Source organism: Plectropomus leopardus, chromosome 1, assembly GCF_026936395.1.
Source record: "Plectropomus leopardus strain MGB_pleo_1.0 chromosome 1, ASM2693639v1, whole genome shotgun sequence".
Lineage (NCBI taxonomy): Eukaryota > Metazoa > Chordata > Actinopteri > Perciformes > Serranidae > Plectropomus > Plectropomus leopardus.
The window spans coordinates 1,022,566-1,043,979 of NC_142176.1; the positions used below are offsets into that span (position 1 = coordinate 1,022,566).

At 43.4% G+C, this 21,414-nt stretch overlaps 1 protein-coding gene across 1 annotated transcript in view; it reads right to left on the reverse strand.

The window, feature by feature from the left end:
• cngb1a (cyclic nucleotide gated channel subunit beta 1a) overlaps positions 1-21,414 on the reverse strand; it is a 35,162-nt gene that overhangs the window by 6,172 nt on the left and 7,576 nt on the right. Inside the window, exons 9-35 of the mRNA XM_088075237.1 lie at positions 20,790-20,814; positions 20,631-20,709; positions 19,877-19,989; positions 19,718-19,775; positions 18,716-18,745; positions 18,324-18,384; positions 18,071-18,098; positions 14,249-14,334; positions 13,183-13,280; positions 12,772-12,909; positions 12,160-12,201; positions 10,264-10,362; positions 9,321-9,335; positions 8,389-8,554; positions 6,406-6,433; positions 4,981-5,116; positions 4,735-4,836; positions 4,500-4,648; positions 4,013-4,246; positions 3,542-3,750; positions 3,410-3,460; positions 3,200-3,286; positions 3,054-3,118; positions 1,952-2,074; positions 1,470-1,611; positions 1,054-1,213; positions 127-224 (exon numbers count right to left, since the gene is read on the reverse strand). Coding sequence (XP_087931363.1) covers positions 127-224; positions 1,054-1,213; positions 1,470-1,611; positions 1,952-2,074; positions 3,054-3,118; positions 3,200-3,286; positions 3,410-3,460; positions 3,542-3,750; positions 4,013-4,246; positions 4,500-4,648; positions 4,735-4,836; positions 4,981-5,116; positions 6,406-6,433; positions 8,389-8,554; positions 9,321-9,335; positions 10,264-10,362; positions 12,160-12,201; positions 12,772-12,909; positions 13,183-13,280; positions 14,249-14,334; positions 18,071-18,098; positions 18,324-18,384; positions 18,716-18,745; positions 19,718-19,775; positions 19,877-19,989; positions 20,631-20,709; positions 20,790-20,814 — 2,622 coding nt within the window. The remainder of the gene's footprint in view (positions 1-126; positions 225-1,053; positions 1,214-1,469; positions 1,612-1,951; positions 2,075-3,053; positions 3,119-3,199; positions 3,287-3,409; positions 3,461-3,541; positions 3,751-4,012; positions 4,247-4,499; positions 4,649-4,734; positions 4,837-4,980; positions 5,117-6,405; positions 6,434-8,388; positions 8,555-9,320; positions 9,336-10,263; positions 10,363-12,159; positions 12,202-12,771; positions 12,910-13,182; positions 13,281-14,248; positions 14,335-18,070; positions 18,099-18,323; positions 18,385-18,715; positions 18,746-19,717; positions 19,776-19,876; positions 19,990-20,630; positions 20,710-20,789; positions 20,815-21,414) is intronic.

A 21,414-nucleotide genomic window follows, 5' to 3' on the forward strand; every position in this document is an offset into this window, starting at 1 on the left:
TTAATACTGATGTGTGTATCATTTATTGACGATGTTTATGGGAACGATGGAGATTTTATAAGAATTTATTTGTTTGACTTTCAAAGCGTCACAACGTAAAAAATAAAAAATTCGATTCATTCTGACCTGAAACAGAGCCACTTTACTGATGATGGCGTAGTTGACGTCCACAGCGATGTCCAGCCTCATCTTAGTGGGAAGTTGCACCAGCAGCTCCTGTTCATCTGTAGACAGAACGCCACAACTCACTGAATGTACCTGAACTCAACATGACATGTTCAGGGACAAAGTTTGTTTCTGTATCTCTATGTTAGCTCCTCCAGGTGATACAGATAATGTTCGTCACTTTGGCTCTAAAATCTAGCTGGGGCTGGGCGATATGGAAAAAGTCTTATCACGATATCCATCAAATCAATATTTCTGTCGAGCTTAAAGGTTCCTTTGACTCCTCAGTGAGATATGAAGATATCATCAGGTTCATTTGGGTTAAAATATTTATTTTCTGTCAGACATTGAACATGACAAATATACTGTAGAGCAGCATCACCAGCTGGAGGACCTATTCTACTAAAACTCACAGAGGTCCAGGTACTAAAATGTCCTCCCAGCAAAGGTCCGAGCCTCATACCTAAAATCAATATCACCATTAACTGAATATTTTACTTTGATTACGATCAATGAATTTAGCTTTTTTTTGTGGTTTGTTTTTTGTCCTCATAGTTCACTGACACAGTGTCATGTGACCATGGTGTGTTGGAGTGTAATAAACATATGAGTTATTATTATTGATTAAACTTTCCAGCATTATATCAAAATGAAAAGCTCCATCTGAAACAAACTTCAGGTAAATTGAAGCACATTGTGCTGATAATAGGCCAACCTCTCCTGACTGCAGGACTCTGACTTCAGCTTCTGTCAAACTTCTGTGCTGTTAATCATTTTACTCAGGAATTAAAACCTTTGAGTCGGCCGTCGGACATTTCCGTGCTGTAGCGGACTCTTCACCGCTGTCATCAAAAGCACCATCACTCTCTTGTCATCCTGTTTTCTTACCCAGCATGCCCTGGCTCTTCCAGGTGTAGTCGTACCAGGTCTTGATGCGGTTCTGGACCTCTCGGGGGATGTTGTAGGACGTCATGTACTTGATGGTGCTGTCCATGCAGGCTCGGTAGTAGTTCTCCCCGGCCGTCGCAGCTCCAAACACATCTCTCATCTGCCACAGTCAGGTTTGTTAGCACTCAAAGAATCAGATTTGATCTCATTGTGTCTCACTTTATTTACTTTTCATTCTTTGTTTTATTGTAAAGCACCGCTGACGGCACAAAAACGTGTCCATGAACAAGGATCAGCAAACCCGAAGTATAAAGTCCTCTTCTGAAGACGCAGGAGGATAAATATCACCCAGAATTCAAAGTGTGTCTCTAAAAGCAAACGTGAGAAAAGTGGAAACAGTGCGATGTTCGACTGACCTGACCGATCATGATGGAGAACGCAAAGACGCCAACGAAGTAGTTGATGAGCTGGAAGCAGATCTCAAAGACGGTGGTGGGGTCCGGCAGTCCTCCGATGGTGATCAGCGTCTTCACGGCAAAATAGTAACAGCGGATATAACTGCAGGAAACAAAAAAAAGTCTGATACAGCAACGTCACATCGCTCAGCTGGAAATCAGTAACGAGCCTGTTTTAAGCCTGATGATGCAGTTTTTACCAAATGTGTTGCCGCAAAAAAGGAGAATTTGAAAACTTTACAATCACCAATCTAACTGATATATGAATTTTGTCTTTTTCACTAGTTGAAGTTGATGCATTTTTACTGTCCTCCATCTAACACTCTGCTCTTTTTAAACACAAAATGAAAGTGGAACATTTTATTTGCTGACTCTTTGTACAACACAGATCAGTGTTGATGTGCGGTGACAGTGTGTTTGGAGCAGAAGCAGCGTAAACTCACGCGTTGCCTTTTCCGTTGTAGACCCACTTGGTGGACCCCAGTCCTTCATAGTCTGAGCCCCAGTAGAAGAGACAGGCGTTGATGTGCAGAGAGTACAGCAAGTAGGTGGAGGTTCGGATCACTCTGGCACATGACAACAACAACAACAACAACAACGATTAATCATGTTTTTATCTGTTTCTGAGGCTTCACGTGCACGTCTGACTGCAGTTAGAGGTCAGGCAACGAGGCCGCTGGTCATGTTGTTTTCCTCAGCGTTATTCTTCTTCTTCAGAGGAAATCTGTCTTGCCGTCCAAAAAAACACACCAGACTTTGCACATCGGTCCAGTTTCATGTCAAACCTCCTCAGCTGCAAACACAAGCCAACAGTCCTGATGGTGGCGCTACAGAGACCGTCTAATTTTAAATTTATAACAAAATATTTGTACATGCTACAGATTTGCAAAATGTAGGCCCGACTGTGAAGAAACTTTTGTCCACGTCACTGTGGCACAGATGATGAACTGCATCACTCTGTTTTTCTCAAAAACTCTTAAACTAATTAAACCGATCTCATCCCACATTTTTTGCTCAGTTGACACCAAACTCACTGCGGGGCATGATTTATGATTTATAATTTATCAAAAACTGAACCCACAGTGCATCAAAATGTTTGACTGTAAACGCTGCTGAAAACATACACGTGAAAATTCTTGGTTTAAATCTTTGAAGTTTATGAAAAAATGACATAATTTTGCTGCCATGACAGATTAAGTGTGTAACATTTCAGAATTTTATCTGAAAACTGAATTTTTGGCATTATTTTGAATGCGGTTGCAGTCTGTGGGAAACTGGCCCCTTTAAACATCAGTTTTTCTCTGATGGAGAAAATCAGTCTTCGTAACATCAAATGATCAGCGCTGGGATACTGACGCTGTGTCTGAGGTTGTGAGTTCGAGTCTCATGATGCAGAGTTGTTGTCTTCATATTCGTCGGCCGCTTGCTGCTAAAAATGCCCGGCCCCGACTCACTGCTGCACAGCAGTTGTTTTTGTTTTTCTGGTTGTTGTTGTGATAAATAGTGCGTCTTTGCAAAGTGTCACTGGGATGAAACTGTCCTCACCTGTAGATGTACGCTTTCTTCATCACAGCCTCCATTCTGTCGTTGAACTCAAAGAAAGCCATGTACTGACGGAGGAAACACAGTCAGTGGATTTGATTTCTCACGCTCAGTATGAACATCTGCAGGGAGAACAAACACATCCTGACCTTCAGCAGACGAGGGAACCTCAGCAGAGAGTTCACGCCGGTGAAATAGTAAAATACCTCCATGGGAAACAGACTGATGACGTCCATCTGCAGACACACACAGAAACTACAGACTCACTGCGCTCGTGGTTAACCTGTCAAAAGTTGTTCCCCGGATCATTAAGTCTTTTCTTGCTTTATTTTGGACAGAAGTGCAGGTGTTGTTCGTACCTTAAACCTCTCGGTGGTCATGTAGTTTTCTCTCATGTCCTTTTTATCACACTGAAAGAAAAAAGAAATATTCTTTGTTCAGAACTCAAATTTTCAACAAAAGATTTTTTAACTTTCTGTTGCTGCACTGACCACGATGTCGCCGCCGCGGACGAACTGCAGTCGTGGCTGAAAGACGAGGATGTCGGCGATGTAGATGAGGTCGCAGGTGTAATCCATCAGCAGCCACAGGTGGATGTTTTCGGGGGTCTGGTAGGGGAACGCCCAGCGGACGGGGATCAGCCACACGTTCCAGTTCCACGCCGCCACCACAAGGAAGAGCCAGAGCACGTAGATCAGGTCTGTGGAGACAGGAAGTCCTCGTCAGGTCAACAGGGTGGACTGTACCATCCATATTAACCCTTTAAAACCTGAGCAACCTGGTTTGTTTTTTTTTAAAAACATAGGGGGAAGGCAATAAGGAAATGAACAAGACATGACCCAAAAATTAGCAAAGAAACCCCAAGAAAATGTATTAAAAATTAGCAGCAAAAATAGGTAAAAAAATAAAGAAAGAAAGAAATAGATTTTTAAAAAGTCCTGAAGAGAGAAACGAAGGCTCACCGCCGAACGGGTCGATGCTGGCGGGGAAGCGGTACTGCAGGATGGCTCGCAGCCAGTCTGGCATCGGGGGAAGTTTGGGCAGTTTGGGAATTTTCACTGGACGCCCCAGAAGTTCGAAAGGGAGCACGTACTCCTTCTCCGCCTCCTCCTCTTCTTCTGCTGCTGCAGGAGCGTCGTCCTTCTTCTCCTCAGGAGGAGGAGGAGGAGGAGGAGGAGCCGGAGCTTTCTTCGGCGCTGTGGAGATCAGACAAAATATTTTAAAACTCACGGTCCAGTTTCCTGCTCGTTCTGGAGCTTTTGACCAAATAGCATGTTCTTCATCAGCAGAGGTGACCTGTCACAATCAATGTTGCTGAACACTGAAACATCACTGAAATATCCCAGACGGCCTTCGTCGAAATAATTTACTCAGCATGTAGTTTTTTCAACGTAATTCATTTTTTTACTTTTTCAATAAAACGTCTGAGAGAAAGAATAACGTTCTCACAGGCTGAAGGACTCTCCTCCTCAGACTCATCCGGGTCCACCAGCCGGTCCTTCTGCCGCTCCGTTCGACCTTTAAACAGCCGGACCAGCTCACTCAGACGGTCCTGGACCACCACGCTGCCTACGCTGGCTGCAGACAGAGGACGTGTCCTGCAGGAGGGACACACGGGACGGTAAACATGGCAGACAGAGGGGAAAGAGGAGGAGGACAGAATGTATGTCTGTATGTCTCTCACTCGTCATCTGCAGTCAGCAAGTCTCCCTGACTGGACCAGGTCTTCAGACCACTCCTGGACAGCTTGTCTCCGTCTTCATCTGCAGACAGATCTCCTGCAGCACTGAGGGCACATGGCAGGAGGACAGCAACATGGACACATGAGGACAGCAAGTATTATTATTATTATTATTATTATTATTATTATTATTATTAGTCATAAATCGAGGCCAGTGAGCAGTGGTGCAGGTGAGGACATGTCTCTTACCTGAGATTTGCCAGTAAGACGTCGGGGACGCTCAGAGTGCTGAGCTCTGGCTCTGGAGTGGTGATGATTTTGGGGATGTTCAGACCTTTTCCCTGCCCCAGATCCTGATCCACGTCCTCCACCCGGAGCTCCGGAGCTTCAGCCGAACACAGAGCAGAACAGCTGTCAGCCTACAGGTGACCTCAGGTGACCTCAGGTGACCTCAGGTGACCTCAGGTGACCTCAGGTAAACTGTCACAAAAGACTCAGCTTCATGACTTTACCAGAAGATAAAGCAGATCCTTAAAATAAAATTAAATATTTCCTAAATCTGTCACAGCACGGTTTGTCTCTGTGTGTCTGTGTCTCACTATGTCTCAGTATGTCTCAGTGTGTCTCAGTGTGTCTTAGTGTGTCTCAGTGTGTCTCAGTGTGCCTCTGTGTGTCTCAGTGTGTCTCTGTGTGTCACTGTCTCTCTGTGTGTCTCTGTGTGTCTCAGTGTGTCTCTGTGTGTCACTGTCTCTCTGTGTGTCTCTGTGTGTCTCTGTGTGTCTCAGTGTGTCTCTGTGTGTCACTGTCTCTCTGTGTGTCTCAGTGTGTCTCTGTGTGCCTCGGTGTGCCTCTGTGTGCCTCGGTGTCTCTGTGTGTCTCTGTGTCTAAGTGTCTCAGTGTGCCTCAGTGTGCCTCTGTGTGTCTCAGTGTGTCTTTGTGTGTCATTGTCTCAGTGTGTTTCAGTATGTCTCAGTGTGTCTCGGTGTGTCTCAGTGTCTCGGTGTGTCCTGGAGCAGAGGGGATGAAGCACAGCAGCACAAACATCACTTCCTGTGAGGTCACCTGCAGGGCGCTCAGCCGGCGGTGAAGCTGCGGCGGAGTGATGCGGCACACTGAGGCATGATGGGACGAAGGTGTCCTTAAGGGCACTTTGAACACTCGGATCTAAAGGACAGCGAGGCGTCTCTAAGGTCTGTCTACGGGGTCTGCTCGAGGAGGGAGGCGGGGCTAAGGCTGCTGAGGATGCTGGGAGTTGGAGTTAAGGCGTGTGAAGCAGCTGGCGATGCTCGTGCAGCACTGGCGCGCCTGCTTGGGGAGGCGGGACAACTCCCGGGCCAGCATGGCGAGCTCTGGCGGCGGGTTGGGCCGGTTGGGCAGGGACAGCGTGGGCGGGGCGAGGCTGTGGTCATGCATCAGCTTCCTGCAGCTCTCCAGACACTCAGCGGCGAGCGGGAACCGAAGCAGGAAGCTCTTTATCAGAGAACAAACATCAGACACTAAACAGAAAAAGTCAGAGAGCAGAGCGGTGATGTCCTGACGGGACTGCACGAAAACACGAAGACACACACACACAGACACACACACACACACACACACACACACACACACACACACACACACACACGTGGTGAGAGGTTCATGTTGCTCCTGAAATCACACGTTTTCTGCTCTCACCTCCACATTCAGCTTCTGCTGCAGAGACCTGAGAGAAGAAGACAGAAAAACATTCAGACCATCTGCTCATTTGGGATCATAAAGAATTAAATAATTCACACTGAGCAGGTTTATATGAGTCTGAGTCTGAGTCTGAGTCTGTGTCTGAGTCTGAGTCTGAGTCTGAGTCTGAGTCTGAGTCAGTGTCTGTGTCTGAGTCTGAGTCTGAGTCTGAGTCTGTGTCTGAGTCTGAGTCTGAGTCTGTGTCTGTGTCTGTGTCTGAGTCTGAGTCTGTGTCTGTGTCTGTGTCTGAGTCTGTGTCTGTGTCTGTGTCTGTGTCTGAGTCTGAGTCTGTGTCTGAGTCTGTGTCTGAGTCTGAGTCTGTGTCTGAGTCTGAGTCTGAGTCTGAGTCTGAGTCTGTGTCTGTGTCTGTGTCTGTGTCTGTGTCTGAGTCTGAGTCTGTGTCTGAGTCTGTGTCTGAGTCAGAGTCTGTGTCTGAGTCTGAGTCTGAGTCTGAGTCTGTGTCTGTGTCTGTGTCTGAGTCTGTGTCTGTGTCTGAGTCTGAGTCTGTGTCTGAGTCAGTGTCTGAGTCTGAGTCTGAGTCTGTGTCTGAGTCTGAGTCTGTGTCTGTGTCTGAGTCTGAGTCTGTGTCTGAGTCTGTGTCTGAGTCTGAGTCTGAGTCTGTGTCTGAGTCTGTGTCTGAGTCTGAGTCTGTGTCTGAGTCAGTGTCTGAGTCTGAGTCTGTGTCTGAGTCTGTGTCTGAGTCTGTGTCTGTGTCTGAGTCTGAGTCTGAGTCTGTGTCTGTGTCTGTGTCTGAGTCTGTGTCTGAGTCTGAGTCTGAGTCTGAGTCAGTGTCTGAGTCTGTGTCTGAGTCTGTGTCTGAGTCTGAGTCTGTGTCTGTGTCTGAGTCTGAGTCTGAGTCTGCGTCTGAGTCTGTGTCTGAGTCTGAGTCTGTGTCTGAGTCTGAGTCTGAGTCTGTGTCTGTGTCAGAGTCTGAGTCTGTGTCTGAGTCTGTGTCTGAGTCTGAGTCTGAGTCTGTGTCTGAGTCAGTGTCTGAGTCTGAGTCTGAGTCTGAGTCTGAGTCTGTGTCTGAGTCTGTGTCTGAGTCTGAGTCTGTGTCTGAGTCTGAGTCTGAGTCTGAGTCTGTGTCTGAGTCTGAGTCTGTGTCTGAGTCTGTGTCTGAGTCTGAGTCTGTGTCTGAGTCTGAGTCTGAGTCTGAGTCTGTGTCTGAGTCAGTGTCTGAGTCTGAGTCTGTGTCTGAGTCTGAGTCTGTGTCTGAGTCTGAGTCTGTGTCTGAGTCTGAGTCTGTGTCTGAGTCTGAGTCTGAGTCTGAGTCTGAGTCTGTGTCTGTGTCTGAGTCTGAGTCTGTGTCTGAGTCTGAGTCTGTGTCTGTGTCTGTGTCTGAGTCTGTGTCTGAGTCTGAGTCTGTGTCTGAGTCTGAGTCTGAGTCTGAGTCTGTGTCTGAGTCAGTGTCTGAGTCTGAGTCTGTGTCTGAGTCTGAGTCTGTGTCTGTGTCTGTGTCTGAGTCTGTGTCTGTGTCTGAGTCTGAGTCTGTGTCTGTGTCTGTGTCTGAGTCTGAGTCTGTGTCTGTGTCTGAGTCTGAGTCTGTGTCTGTGTCTGAGTCTGAGTCTGTGTCTGTGTCTGAGTCTGAGTCTGTGTCTGTGTCTGAGTCTGTGTCTGTGTCTGTGTCTGAGTCTGAGTCTGTGTCTGTGTCTGAGTCTGAGTCTGTGTCTGTGTCTGAGTCTGAGTCTGTGTCTGAGTCAGTGTCTGAGTCTGAGTCTGAGTCTGAGTCTGTGTCTGAGTCTGAGTCTGTGTCTGAGTCTGAGTCCGAGTCCGAGTCCGAGTCAGTGTCTGAGTCTGAGTCTGTGTCTGAGTCCGTGTCTGAGTCTGAGTCCGAGTCCGAGTCAGTGTCTGAGTCTGAGTCTGTGTCCGTGTTTGAGTCTGTGTCCGAGTCCGAGTCTGCAGGATTTTAAAGGATCTGCAGGATTTAAAGACTTTGATAACCTGCTGGTCCTGGTCTGTGGCGGTTGGTGGTTCAGCTTGTGGCTCTGGTTGTTGGGTGACGGTTTGGGAGACGGGACTCTCCAGGTCTCTCCTCTCTGATGCTGGCTCTACATCTGTGGATGAAGGAGCGGCCTCGTCTTCAGCAGGACAGATGTCCACCAGGCTCCTGGTGAAGAGGGACGAGGTCATGAAGACAGCAGAGCAGGACAAACCTCCTGAGGATCCTCCACTGACGTCCCAACAGCTCTTTATTGGTTCCTTTTCATTATTTTTTAAAAATATGTATTATTCAAAAAAATGATGAATTCAGAACAGGACGAGAACTGAGGCATGTTTGTTGTTTCTTTTTCAAAATAAAAAAAACTGTTTTCATAAAAGCCTTTTGGTTATTTTCTCTTTAAATTTTCATAAAGAATGTTTTTTTCCTTCCGATGTTTTAGTCAATTTCTTTTTCTTACAAAACCTTTCAGACTTTTGTAAGATTTTTTAAAAAAATACATTTTGGCAGTTTTCTTTTTCTTAAAAAACATTTGGAGATTTTTCTAAGAAAAGATTTGTTTTTTTTTCTTTACCATTTTTTTTTTTAGAATTTTCTTTTTCTTGGTGATTTTTAAAGAAAATATATCTTCCAAACTTGTGGCTTATGTTTTCTTCAAAAATAACCAAACATGGCATCACTCATCACAGCCAGAAACTGTAAAAACAGAAATTGTTGTTGCATTCTCAAATATCTGATGGTCCTTGGACACATCTTGTGCTATTTTACAGGTTTATGAAAGAAAATTCCATGACTTTCCAAAAACTTTCAGGGTATATTTAGTTTTCCTGGAAATTACTATTTACAGTTTCCATGACTTTTCCAGGTTTTCCATGACCATACAAACGTCCCAAACATACAGATAAATAAACCAGCTGTAAAAATTCAAACCTACCTTTTGATGTCTGCCCTGATTCATAGAAGAAAAGTTGAAGACAGAAAAAGTTAAAGTTTGAAGAGACGCTGCGTTCAGCAGAGAAACTTCAGCAGAGACAAACATGCAGCAGACAGCCAAAAAGTCCCGCCCTGACCCTGACTGTCCTAAAGCTGAGGACGCTACGCTGAGAGACGCTCAGCTGGACAACACAGTCTGACTCCCAGTGTGTTCGCTGCCACCTCAGAAAGGATAGTTTTAGTTTCCAAAAATGGAAATACGGTTAGTATCAAAGCGTGTTCCCTCGTCAAAAAGTGTGTCCCCAAATAATGCATAGCACCCCCCCTCAGTGTCAGGTTAGGGAGGGGCACCAGCATACGGACACGGAACAAGTTAAAAATACTTCCTGATTACAGTTTTCCTGAATACACCCCCCGCCCAAAAAAAAAAACAAAATAAAAGAAAAACACGTGCTTATTTTTAAACATAACAAAACAAAACAAAACAAAACAAAATCTATTAAAAAAAAAACAAAAAACATTAAGCGCACACTTAAACTGATATTGTTTTTTTAGGTAACTACATACTAATCAGCGCTCAGTGCCATTTTAAAGGGTTATTTAAAGGGTTAAATGATCCAGCTGTTCCACTGAACTGGGACTGGAATCACACTGAGAATCTCTCGGTGCAGCAGAGTCCAGTTTCGACGGCAGGGCAGGACGGCAGCTCGCTCTAAAAAGCCTCAAGACGTAAAAAGCTCAGTCGATCTGATCGTGCCAAACTACAATCTCCGTGCAAGCTGATGCAGAGTGCACATCCCATTCAAAGATACAGTGACGTCGCTCCTGCAGAATTCGGCAGGACGATACAGAGACCGACCGGTGATGGTCTGCAGAGAGATCAGATCCACATCATCAGCAGTATGGGAGCGTCAGGGAAAAGCCTCTAACTAAAGATGGCTTACTGATCGGGTTTTTTCTTTTCCTCCACAGTGGTTTTCTGATTTTCCTCAGGTCTCATATTGTCCGCGCTGTCTTCACTGTCCTCATGCAGGTTCTGCAACCTGGACGGGGTGCAGCAAGGGACAAACAAGATGGAGAGCCAGAAAAAACATTGGCTTTGTACGTTTCTGCAAACCAGAGATGCCTTATACGTTAAAAAATGTTGGTTGGATCAGCATCACTTTTTTGTGTTCAGATGCCTTTCACAAACATTTAAATATTTGAAACATTGCGCAAATTGATTTCTTTAAAAAAAACATGATTGTGTCAGAAAGTTGCGGAAGGAAGCAACTTTTGAGTCGAGTAAAGAGCGGCAGAGCTCGAGGTGAGATCTTTGAGAACTTTGCAGCAGAGGGCGCTGAAAGCACAGGAAGTGTTGGTTCCTACGTCCTTTAACAAAACATTCACAAAACTGCCTACACGCCGACAGGCCGGGCTCCCTCATTATTTGTTGTAACACATTATTCGGAGCCGGGCAGTGAAGAAATCCAACTTTCCATGTATAAAAATAAACCAAACTTAGCACATCGGTCCAGTCCCATGTCAAACTTCTTCAGCTGCAAACACGAGCCAACTGTCCTGATGGTGGCGCTACAGCAACCGTCTACATTTCAAAAGTTTGAAAATTCACAATAAATCGTTTGTACATGCTACAGCTTTGCAACTTACACCAAAATATCGGCCCAAATGAGACAGAACTTTTGTACAAATCATTGTGGTAAAAATTAAAAAGTCCATCACTCTGTTTTTCATCAAAACCTTCATCAAACTAATTAAACTGATCTACTCTCCAATTCTTTGCTCGGTTGACACCAAACTCGTTGCAGGGCGTCTTCAGACTGTCCAACACAAACCATCCACACAGATTTATGATTTATCAAAAACTGAGCCTACAGTGCATCAAAATGCTTGACTTTAAACGCTGCTGTAAACATATACTTGCAAATTCTTGGTTTAAATCTTTGAAGTTTATGAAAAAATGACAAAATGTTGCTGTCATGACATACATCATGACATTGCAGTCTGTGGGAAAATGGCATCTTTAAACATCACTTTTTCACTTATGGAGCAAATCAATCTTTGTAACAACAAATGATCAACATCTCTCTGCTGTCCAGATGAAGTCTGCAGATTCTCAGAGTTTAGTCTTGATGAGTGAATTTTTGGGAGCAGTTTGAAATCTGCCTTTCCATGCACAGACAGCTGATATCCTGCCCCCTGCTGGTCGGCTCGGTCACAGTGTGAAGCCTCTCTGGTTTCTCTCTCGGTGTGGAGATCACAGGGATACTGACTTGTTCTTGATGTCTGAGGTTGTGAGTTCAAGCCTCATTCTAATGCTGCATTGGTCAAAGTCTGACTACTCGTCTGCTGTTTGCTCTTAAAAATTCCCAGCCCCGACCCACTGCTGTGCAAGTGGTGTGTCATGTGCATATTTTTTAAGGTTGGATGGTGAAAAACACTCAAATTAAACTTTATTGCCATTACTGTGGTGGCACTTTCAGTCGTCCATAAAGAGGAGAATTTCTTTGTGTCGAACTCTAAGGGGCATACGTTGTATAATAAACAGAGATATGAATACAGAATAAAACGGTGGAAAAAAGGAGTACTACACTGAGAGTGTTTGGTGGCTTAAGAAACGCTCTCTCTAAAAGAGGTCAGAGTCCTTAAGTCGTCAGATCAGAGGATAAATTTCAGTTTCATCTCTTTTAGATTGGAGTATGACGTTGTTCCTCCATGAGTCTAACCAGAAGTATCTGAGCTGCACCTCATTTTCAGTCAACAAAAGCTGCAGTAGCTATCAGCAGTTACCTCGAGCTAACAGCAGAGTGACGGAGCATGTTTCATAAAGACAGACTTACTCTGGGTCGTCCTCGTTTTCCTCCTCCAGGATGTTCGGCAGTCTGTTGAAAACAAACAGATGATTAATTGGCTCTAATCTGATGCTTTTTTAAGCACTCTGACACCTTATTTATCCTGGAAAACTTTTGTTAATTTTAATTATGAACTGTGCTGTTATAAATGTGAGCAGTTGTTAGTCATTGGTGCTGAGTGAAGACGATATACTCTGCAGCTGCAATCATTAACGATTCATTAACTAGAGTCGCAAAAATAGTCTGTATTTTTGTTAAAAGCGGACTCTAACTAAGTATGCAGACAGATATTTGATCCAAGGCTAATCAAGCTTTTAGCACTGGGGAGGGACTTTTTATGCCGGCATGTTTTCTTTAACAGAAAAATAGTGAGTTTTTTTCTATCAAATTTTTTGTTGATTTAAAAACATTTTAGTAATTTCTGTCTTTTAAATTGACAGTGATTTTGTTTCTTTTTAAATTTTTACAAACTTTTAGCAATTTATTTTTCTCTAAAATTTGTTATGATTCTTTTCTTTAACATTTTTAGCAATGATTATATATTTTTTCCTTTATTTTTACATTTTTTTTTAAAACATGCCATGTGTTCATGTGACTCACTGCTCGTTGGACTCTGGCAGGTTTTCTATGACGATTTTAGCCGAATGCTCCACCTCCAGCTGTCGGACCGCCTCCTCCGCTGCCTTCCTGGCCATCTCCTCTGCCGCTCGGGCCGCCTCCAGACGGCCCTGCTGCAGTCTGCGCAACACGCAAGAGCTCAGATACTCACCAACATTCAAAGAAATGACACTAAAAGAAATACAAAACCAGCCTGCAGGGTGCAAAAGTCTTGCAAATTTTAAAACATCCCACACTAACAGCGGCCTGTGGCTGCTGAGATATCTCATGTTTGAACCAAAGCGTTGGACAGACAGAAAAAACAGATGATATTTCCATTGTTAGCGTGCTCGTGGAACAATTTGAAAGAGAAAGCAAAGGGGAAAAAAAGAGTCAAATAGAGTGATCGCTTACTTTTCCTCCATGCGAGCCAGGACGGCCTCTCCAACCTCCTCCTTGATGCTGTCGACCAGAGGAGCGCACTGATCCATGAGAGGCTCTGCACCTCCAGCCTGAAACAAACCACAGTCTGCTGTAATGTCTGCACCGTCGAAAACATTTAAGACTTTCCTCTTTGAGAAAGCTTATTAGTTATATCATTATTATTATTAGTTTTTGTGCAATATCAAATACTACAGACTGCACACAAAATGTGCTTTTCAAAATCAGGCTATATAAAATATTATACATAACTACTGACTGTGAGTGTAGCTGCTGACAGTCTGGGATATGTCAGTGTGTGAGTGTAGCTGCTGACAGTCTGGGATATGTCAGTGTGTGAGTGTAGCTGCTGACAGTCTGGGATATGTCAGTGTGTGAGTGTAGCTGCTGACAGTCTGGGATATGTCAGTGTGTGAGTGTAGCTGCTGACAGTCTGGGATATGTCAGTGATCAGCAGCTACATTGACTGTGACAGGTCACCTAGTGGAAATAGCATGTATTTCCTCCATATGCCAAATATGGTCAAAATGACCTCATCAGGTGGAAAATAGTCAAAATGACAAATTCAGAGTCAAAAGCCCAGAATGACACCCAGAAATAATACAAGTCCTGTTTTTCTGCTCTGATGGCTGTGGGATCAAAAATGTCAGTTTGAATGGGTTTCAATGGAGCATTTTTGGACCTGAACAGTCTGAATGTAACTATTTAGTTTCCACAGTGTATTTTAGACTTATTGTAGGAGCTGAGCTGCAAATTCACTGATTACACTCAAATACACAATCTGGACTACATTTAGGACACATGCATCAACACACACACAGTTATCACAACAGGGAGGAGGAAAGAGACTAAAATGAGACAAACAGTCCCTCAGAGTTAAAAGTTTGATATTTTGTTGCTCTGTAAAGCACTTTATATTTCCCTGTTGTATGAAATGCGCTCTGAAAATAAAGTTGCGTCGCCATCAGACTTTTCCTGGTTCTCTCTGAAGAACTTCAGCCCTTCAAGGGTTAATACAATTCTGGGACTCCTCTCTCACCTCCTTCTCCTTCTGCTGCACCTCCTTGTCCTCGTCCTGTCCCACGTCCTCCAGCACCAGGTCTGTCTTCTTCTGCACGATGCTGACTGAACGCCACATGACAGGAAGAGCAGGATTATCTACCACGTGTCTTGTATGAACATCAAACAATTACAAACTCACCTCACAGGCTGTGATGAAAACACTGACTTTGACCCACTGATTGATTGATTGATTGATTGATTTTTCTTCCCTCGGGTTTACCAACACAACAAAAACACTCAACAAAGCACTTGTTTTCTAATAAGGTCTTTATTTTTATGAACATACAGTGAAATGCTTTAGTGAGTTGGGATGTCTGGAGTTATTTAGCTGCCTGAAAGCATCAGCAGATGCCTTTAAAAAACACTAAAGCTGTCCTGAACTACTGACAGTCCAGATTTGAGATTTGTTATTAATATTTAATGTCAGTTTTCATTATGAAGCAGCACCAATGGAAGAATAAACCCTGTTTAACCCTTTGAAACCTGATCATATTTACTTGATTTCTTTCTTCGAAGCAAAAAAAAAGGAAAGAAAATTGCATTTTTTCCCCCTAAAAATTAGACATTAAAAAACAGTTACATAATTTTAAACATAAAAGTATACCAATTATAAATATAGTTTTCTGGGCATCTTTTCCCTTTTTTTAAATAATAAGTTCGAATGATTCTCTCTTTATCTCTTTAAAAAGCAGATTTTCAGGTCATTTTCTTGTCAACTTTTGCTAATTTCTTTAAATTTGTAGGATAATTCTTGCCGTTATTGCAGCTTTTTCGCATTGTTTTCAAAAGAAAACAAACCAGTTTTCTCAAATTCTAAATATTTAAATGCTTGTGAAAAGACAAGAAAACTGATCCAGGTTTTGAAAGGGTTAATGGGTAAGCTTCTTCACGCAGATTTACAGTAGCTCTGTAGAAAGCACACTGGATGTTCAATATTAGAGAAATCATAGTTTAAACTGGCGGATTTCTTCATGTGTGAGAACAATAGACATCTTAAAAAAACATTTTCAGATTTCATTAAACGTAATTTTTTTGATTTCTTTCCCCGTTTGGGGAGAAAAAGCGAATGAAGCGTCACAGCTGTGCAAAACCTGAAAGCATGCAGCTGTGTGGAGCGGCGTTTTATCTCTGCAGGCCTGAATGATGCGGCAAGGGTTAAAGTGTCAGTGTGAGCGACTCTGTCCTGCGCCTCCTTCTCCTTTTATTTCGAGGGGCTCTTGCCGCCTCCTCCCCCTGAAACAGAAGGAGAAGAGCAGCCCAGTTAGAGTCCGCCTCATCACCGACACCACCGCCTGCCGACCATCGCACGGCCAGCAAAACCCACCAATCAATCAATCAATCAATCAATCAATCAATCAATAAATTAATTCATCAATCAATTCATCAACCAGTGCACGTATTTGTGCACCACAGAGTGCACGTGTAACACCACAAACATAACAGCAGCCCACAAACACAATAAACCACAAACGTAACAGAAATCTGCAGCTTTTATAAAGGACGTCATGTAGATGTCTTTTCTGGACGTTATGTCGATGTCTTTTCTGGACGTCATGTCGATGTCTTTTCTGGACGTCATGTAGATGTCTTTTCTGGACGTTATGTCGATGTCTTTTCTGGACGTCATGTCGATGTCTTTTCTGGACGTCATGTCGATGTCTTTTCTGTACGTCATGTAGATGTCTTTTCTGGACATCATGTAGATGTCTTTTCTGGACGTCATGTCGATGTCTTTTCTGGACATCATGTAGATGTCTTTTCTGGACGTTATGTAAATGTCTTTTCTAGACATTTGCAGGAAATTTCGTATTACATTTGTGGGGTTTTTACGTTGAAAGCTGCAGATTTCTATTACGTTTGCGGGTGTTACAGCACGTCTGCATCACTGCAGCAAGGCGGGAAAAACAAGAGTTCAGAAAAACAAGATTTAAGTTGCCGTTAAGTTGCTTTTTAAAGAATTTAACCCTCTATGGTACACATAATAATGCTAGTTGGTAAAAAAAATGTCTTCTTACGTCGTTTAGTTAGCGAGATCTTTATTTCAAACATGGCAAATAAAATAGGAGAGCAAAATAAAATGTAGGCAAGAAAAACAACAACAGAATGCCGATCGGACATAATCAGAAAACTATTTCTATTTCATCTCTGAAAAGGAGGAAGCGATTATCAGATCCTACCCGCCTTTTTTTCAATTTTATATATATATATATAAAAAAGTGCATTTCACACATAAACACCTGAGTTTCTGCAGGTTTCTGTTCATGTATGATGCTTTTTTTCCAGATTGTAAAACGACTGAAAAATCTGTTTTCAGATCGTGTTTGTGGAGAGTTGGAGCTGACAGAGCTGAATGTGGAAGGAAGGCTCCCAAAAAAGGACAAACACGGCCTCCAGAGGGTCATGTCACGACACAAACTGTTGTCGGTTTCTTTAGGGCCCTGGCTCTTTAAGTTCTTTAAGTACTGCAACACAGTTGAGGATATTTTGTGTGAATGTAAACAGCCAAAATGGCGACATTACCTTGAGGCAACACCGTACCAGAGAGGGTTAAAGATATTTGTCACAGCTTAATAAGTTTCAACCCTGGACGTAAAAGGAAATATAAAAGAGTGAAAATGAACTACAGCCGATGTTTGATTCACAAACCGTTTAGAAGTTGTGTTTGTAGCATTTGTGTATTATCTGTATATATTATCTGTTTTTTTAAGGGAGAAAAAGCTCCCAAACTGCTTTAATTTACACTGAAAACCAACAGAAATGAGTCTTTAGTTTTCCAAATCTTAACATTTTAGTGCAAAGTGTTTGAAGTCTCAGTCACCAGGAGAAAATGTGGCACTGCGAGTTTCTGCAGACCAGCTACAGTTTCATACGTTTCATCTCAACGTTTCTAAAGTGTTTCTAATGTGGGTCATTGGGAGGTGTAGGGGACGGAGGGGACGGAGGGGACGGAGGGGACAGAGGGGAGCTGCGGACAGCTGTTCAACACCAACTAACTATTAAACTGGCTGTTTTACAGACATCACTGCATCTCCTAATGCCTTAAAAAGCTGCTGTTTTTATGTGACACTGCTGCGTTTCCTGTCAGGACAGAGCCATAAAGAGCAGTTTATTTTTTTACTGAGACACTGCAGGGTTTTTCTGACGTTATCACGCCATGCTCAGCGATTTTTTTAATGAGACATCGGCACATTTCCATCCAGGACAATGCCACGAGACGCAGCTGTGTCTTACAGGGACATTGCCACATTTCCTGCTGTTAAATAAAAATTTAATATATAGCTGCCGTGAAATCAGACATTTCAGGCTGCAGCGATCACAAAAACAGCCCACAAAATCCCAGAGGGAGTGTTCAGTGCCACAAAATGTGTGTTGTTTTTTTTAAGGAGACATCGCTGCGTTTTCTGCCGGGACAGTGCCGAGAAAAACGGGTATTTGAAGCCAAAACGTGATCTTTCCCGAACCATAACAGTAGTTTTTGTTCCTAAATGTAACCACACATTAACCACAGCGGTGATGTATCATAAAGAAAAGTTTCAATTATTCACTTATTCGTGAACAAACGTAACAAATCTGAGGTTTGCAGAAACGTAAAATGCCAACATTTAATCTGGTAACTGGGCTGTGATTTCTATATCTGATGTTGTAAATGTGCAGTGTCTGCCCTCGAGGCTTTTTCATTGACTCATTTTTATCATTTCAGGGTCAGAGGCTGCAGACATCACAGCAGCGTGACGCTGATCGGCTGCACACTCGTGTGTTCATGTGTCGGTGTGTAACTGAGGAGAAGCTGACGACTTACTGCTCTGCACCTCCTCGCTGCCCGACTCCTGCAGGAGGACGACAAATATGAAGATGACATATTCAAATCATATTCAGTCTGCTGTCCTGACTCATGAATATGAGAGAACAAATAGAAAAACCAAACACAAAAACACTCATTTTCAAACAGGACTCATAAATCCATCTCTGTTTTTGTTTTCGTGCTGCCCTTTTGCACTCGCCAAAAAAAAGAAAGAAAAAAAAAGAGATGAAGTGTTGGCGCAGCGACTCACCTGCTTCTGAACCGGCTGAGGTAACATGCGGCCGAGCCCACTCACGATCCATCCCATCATACTGCCAACAACACAGAGGAGTCAGACCTCAAAAACACTTTCTGTGTCCAAAAACATTCGTCCTAAACTCAAAGACTCGACAGCATCAGACGTTGTTGCAGCTGATCATGTGTCTGTCTTATGTCGGCTACAAACAGCAGGAATATGTGACGTATAAAATATCTACAATATCTACAATATCTACAACAATATCTACAACAAAACCATCCAGCCATGTGACAGGAAATGTTTGGTTTCCTTTTTTAAAAGTTTTCGTTTCAGGAGGAAAATCTGCAGCTGAAGCTTCCAGCTCGGATGTTTCTGTAACGTTTGGATAAAATGCGTCCACCTACTTGGGCTGTTGCTCTGCTTCTTTGGAAGACCTGCGAGGACCAAACAAAACAGAGCAGTTTTTAACCGTCTGTCCATCTGAGGGTGACACCTGTCCTCGCTCTTCTGTCTCCAACATGAGTGTATAAGGAGACATCGGGCCCCTGGACTCTGATATGAAAAAGGCCCCACAACTGTCCTACATAGGAGCAAGACACACAGACTCCGCGGTGGTTTTGCCTCGTTTTTTTTTTGGTTTGTTTTTGTGTGTGTGTGTGTGTGTGTGTGTGTGTTTTGCATCTCTTTAAAAAAATTATTTAGCTTTGTATTTTTTAGATTTTGACATTTTGCCTTTATTACATAAAGCACAGATTGAAAAAGTGGGAGAGAGAGAGGACGACCTGCAGCAAAAGGCCACATGTTGGAGTCAAACCTGCGGCCGCTGCAGAGGACAGCAGCCTTTGTACGTGGGGCGCCCGCTCCAGCAGGTGCGCTGCTGGGCACTCATGTTTTGTGTCCCCTTATAGTTGTTTTGTGTCTCTTTGTAGTCAATTTTTGTCTCTTTGACAACATTTTTGTGCAGATTGGATCGATGTCTTAAGCAACTTAACAAGACATGGCCCAAAAATGAAAAATGAAATTAAAAAGAGTAAAAGAAAAACTAAAATTATTCTAATTATAAATATAGTTTTCTGAGCATTTTTCCTATTTTTTAAAAATAATTTTCTTAGAATCATCCTATTTTTTAAAACAAGTTTTTAAGCAATTTTCTTGTCACATTTTAAGAATTTTTTTTGCAATTTGTGGGAAATTTCTTGCCAAGTAGATTTCAGACAGAAATCAAACGAACTTGCTCAGATTATAGAGTCAGGTGACCCTGTGACAGGCGACTGAACGCAGCACCAGAACACTAATGTCAGTCCAGGTCTTAAATCTCCTCTGAATCTCCTGGTTTAATATCTCCCTCTCTGAATCACAGTTATGGTGCATAAACGTCTCCACACAGAGACAAAGATCTGACTCACCTCTCGCTGTCGGCGGCTGGTTTGGGGGCCGGAGGAGGTTCAGGAGCCGGAGTCTGGACTGCACACAGGAGCAGGAGACATTCAGGGTTAATTCACCAAAACATCAGCACTTTAAATCGATCTCTGTACATCAAAGCGTGACGGCGCTCTGAGGACGACCTTTAGAGGAGGCGGCAGCTTCAGACTTCAGACTGTCGTCTGTCTTTGGGCAAACGTGAAGCTCCGGCTGAGGAACCACCTTCTCTATTCCCTGTTTGATCCAGTCCATCATCCTGTCACACACACACACACACAGACAAACACACACACACACACACAGATCTGATGACACATCACTGACTGAAAACATGACCAAAATCGAAACATCCCAAAATCCTAGAAATGTTCTAAAGTCCAAGACATTTCCTATAATCCCTGAAATGTCCTAAAATCCTAGAAACGTTTTGAATCCCAGAAATATCTAAAAAATTCTACAAATGTCCTAAAGTTCAAGACATGTCCTAAAACCATAGAAATGTCCTAAAATTCTGGAAACATCCTAAAATCCTAGAAATGTCCTAAAGTCAAAGAAACGTCCTATAATCCTTGAAACACATCTGGGGAAGCTGCGGATCGTTTTGGCTTTGGCGACAATAAACGCTCAAAGTGAGAATTTGTCCATGTTTGGCGTTTGTGTTGCAGGTGGAGCATCCGGATGGGGGCACTGTCCCATGTGTCCATGTCCAGGACTGTCCTCGTTCTGTTCTCGTGAGGTTCAGACATCGTCAGCTGTTTGTAAAAACTCTGTAAAAACATCTCCAGGTTTCCAGATTGTGACGACAAAAAACAACAGAAAGCACAAATTTAACTTGATGGAGCTGCAGAAACTCACACACACACACACACACACACACACACACAGTTACACACACACCTGGGCGGCGGAGGTTTGCTGTCCGTTTTGTCCTCGCGGTGTGACCCCCCATCCCCTGAGGCGGCCTGCAGCTCTGCAGCTGAAACAAACCACAGAGGGTTAACGATGTGACGTGTGCGTCTCTGCTGCGTCTGCGTCCACACTCAGGTCTGAGCTCACCTGTTTCAGCTGCCGCCCGACGCACCTGAGGAGACACAAACACAGCAGGTCACATGACTGATCCGCGAGACTGGATCTGTCTTTGACCACAACCTGGACTCAGTCCGGTCAGAGACAAACTGTCAGCAATGAAGCGGAGTTCACAGTCCCAGTGATGCTGTGCTCTGTATCAGCGCTCAGCTGTTTAATATGCTGATACTAAAATAATATCTGATAATAATATCAGATACTTTTCTGAAAAAAACATCTCCACTCAGCTGCGTCCCTAAAATAATTATACACATCTTCTCAAAGCACATCCACAGTTAATCTTTCTATTTCAATATTCTGCATAAATGATAACCTGTCCCCACTCCTGCCCTCCGATCTGTATCTCATCCCCGTCTTTTTATTCTTTTTATTGCAAAGAAAATGCAGCGCTGGAGTTTATAATATCTTCATATATTTTGGTTTCAGGTTTCAGGGGAAGTTCGATTATTTTGATTAACCCTGAAAACTGAAACAACTGGGAACCTGGATCTGCCTTCAGTGTCATGTCTGAGCACAAGGTTTAATGTAAAGACAGAGAATGGCATGTCTCTGCTCCACTGAGTGTCTCTCTGTCCTGTCTGTCCTGCAGGACGTC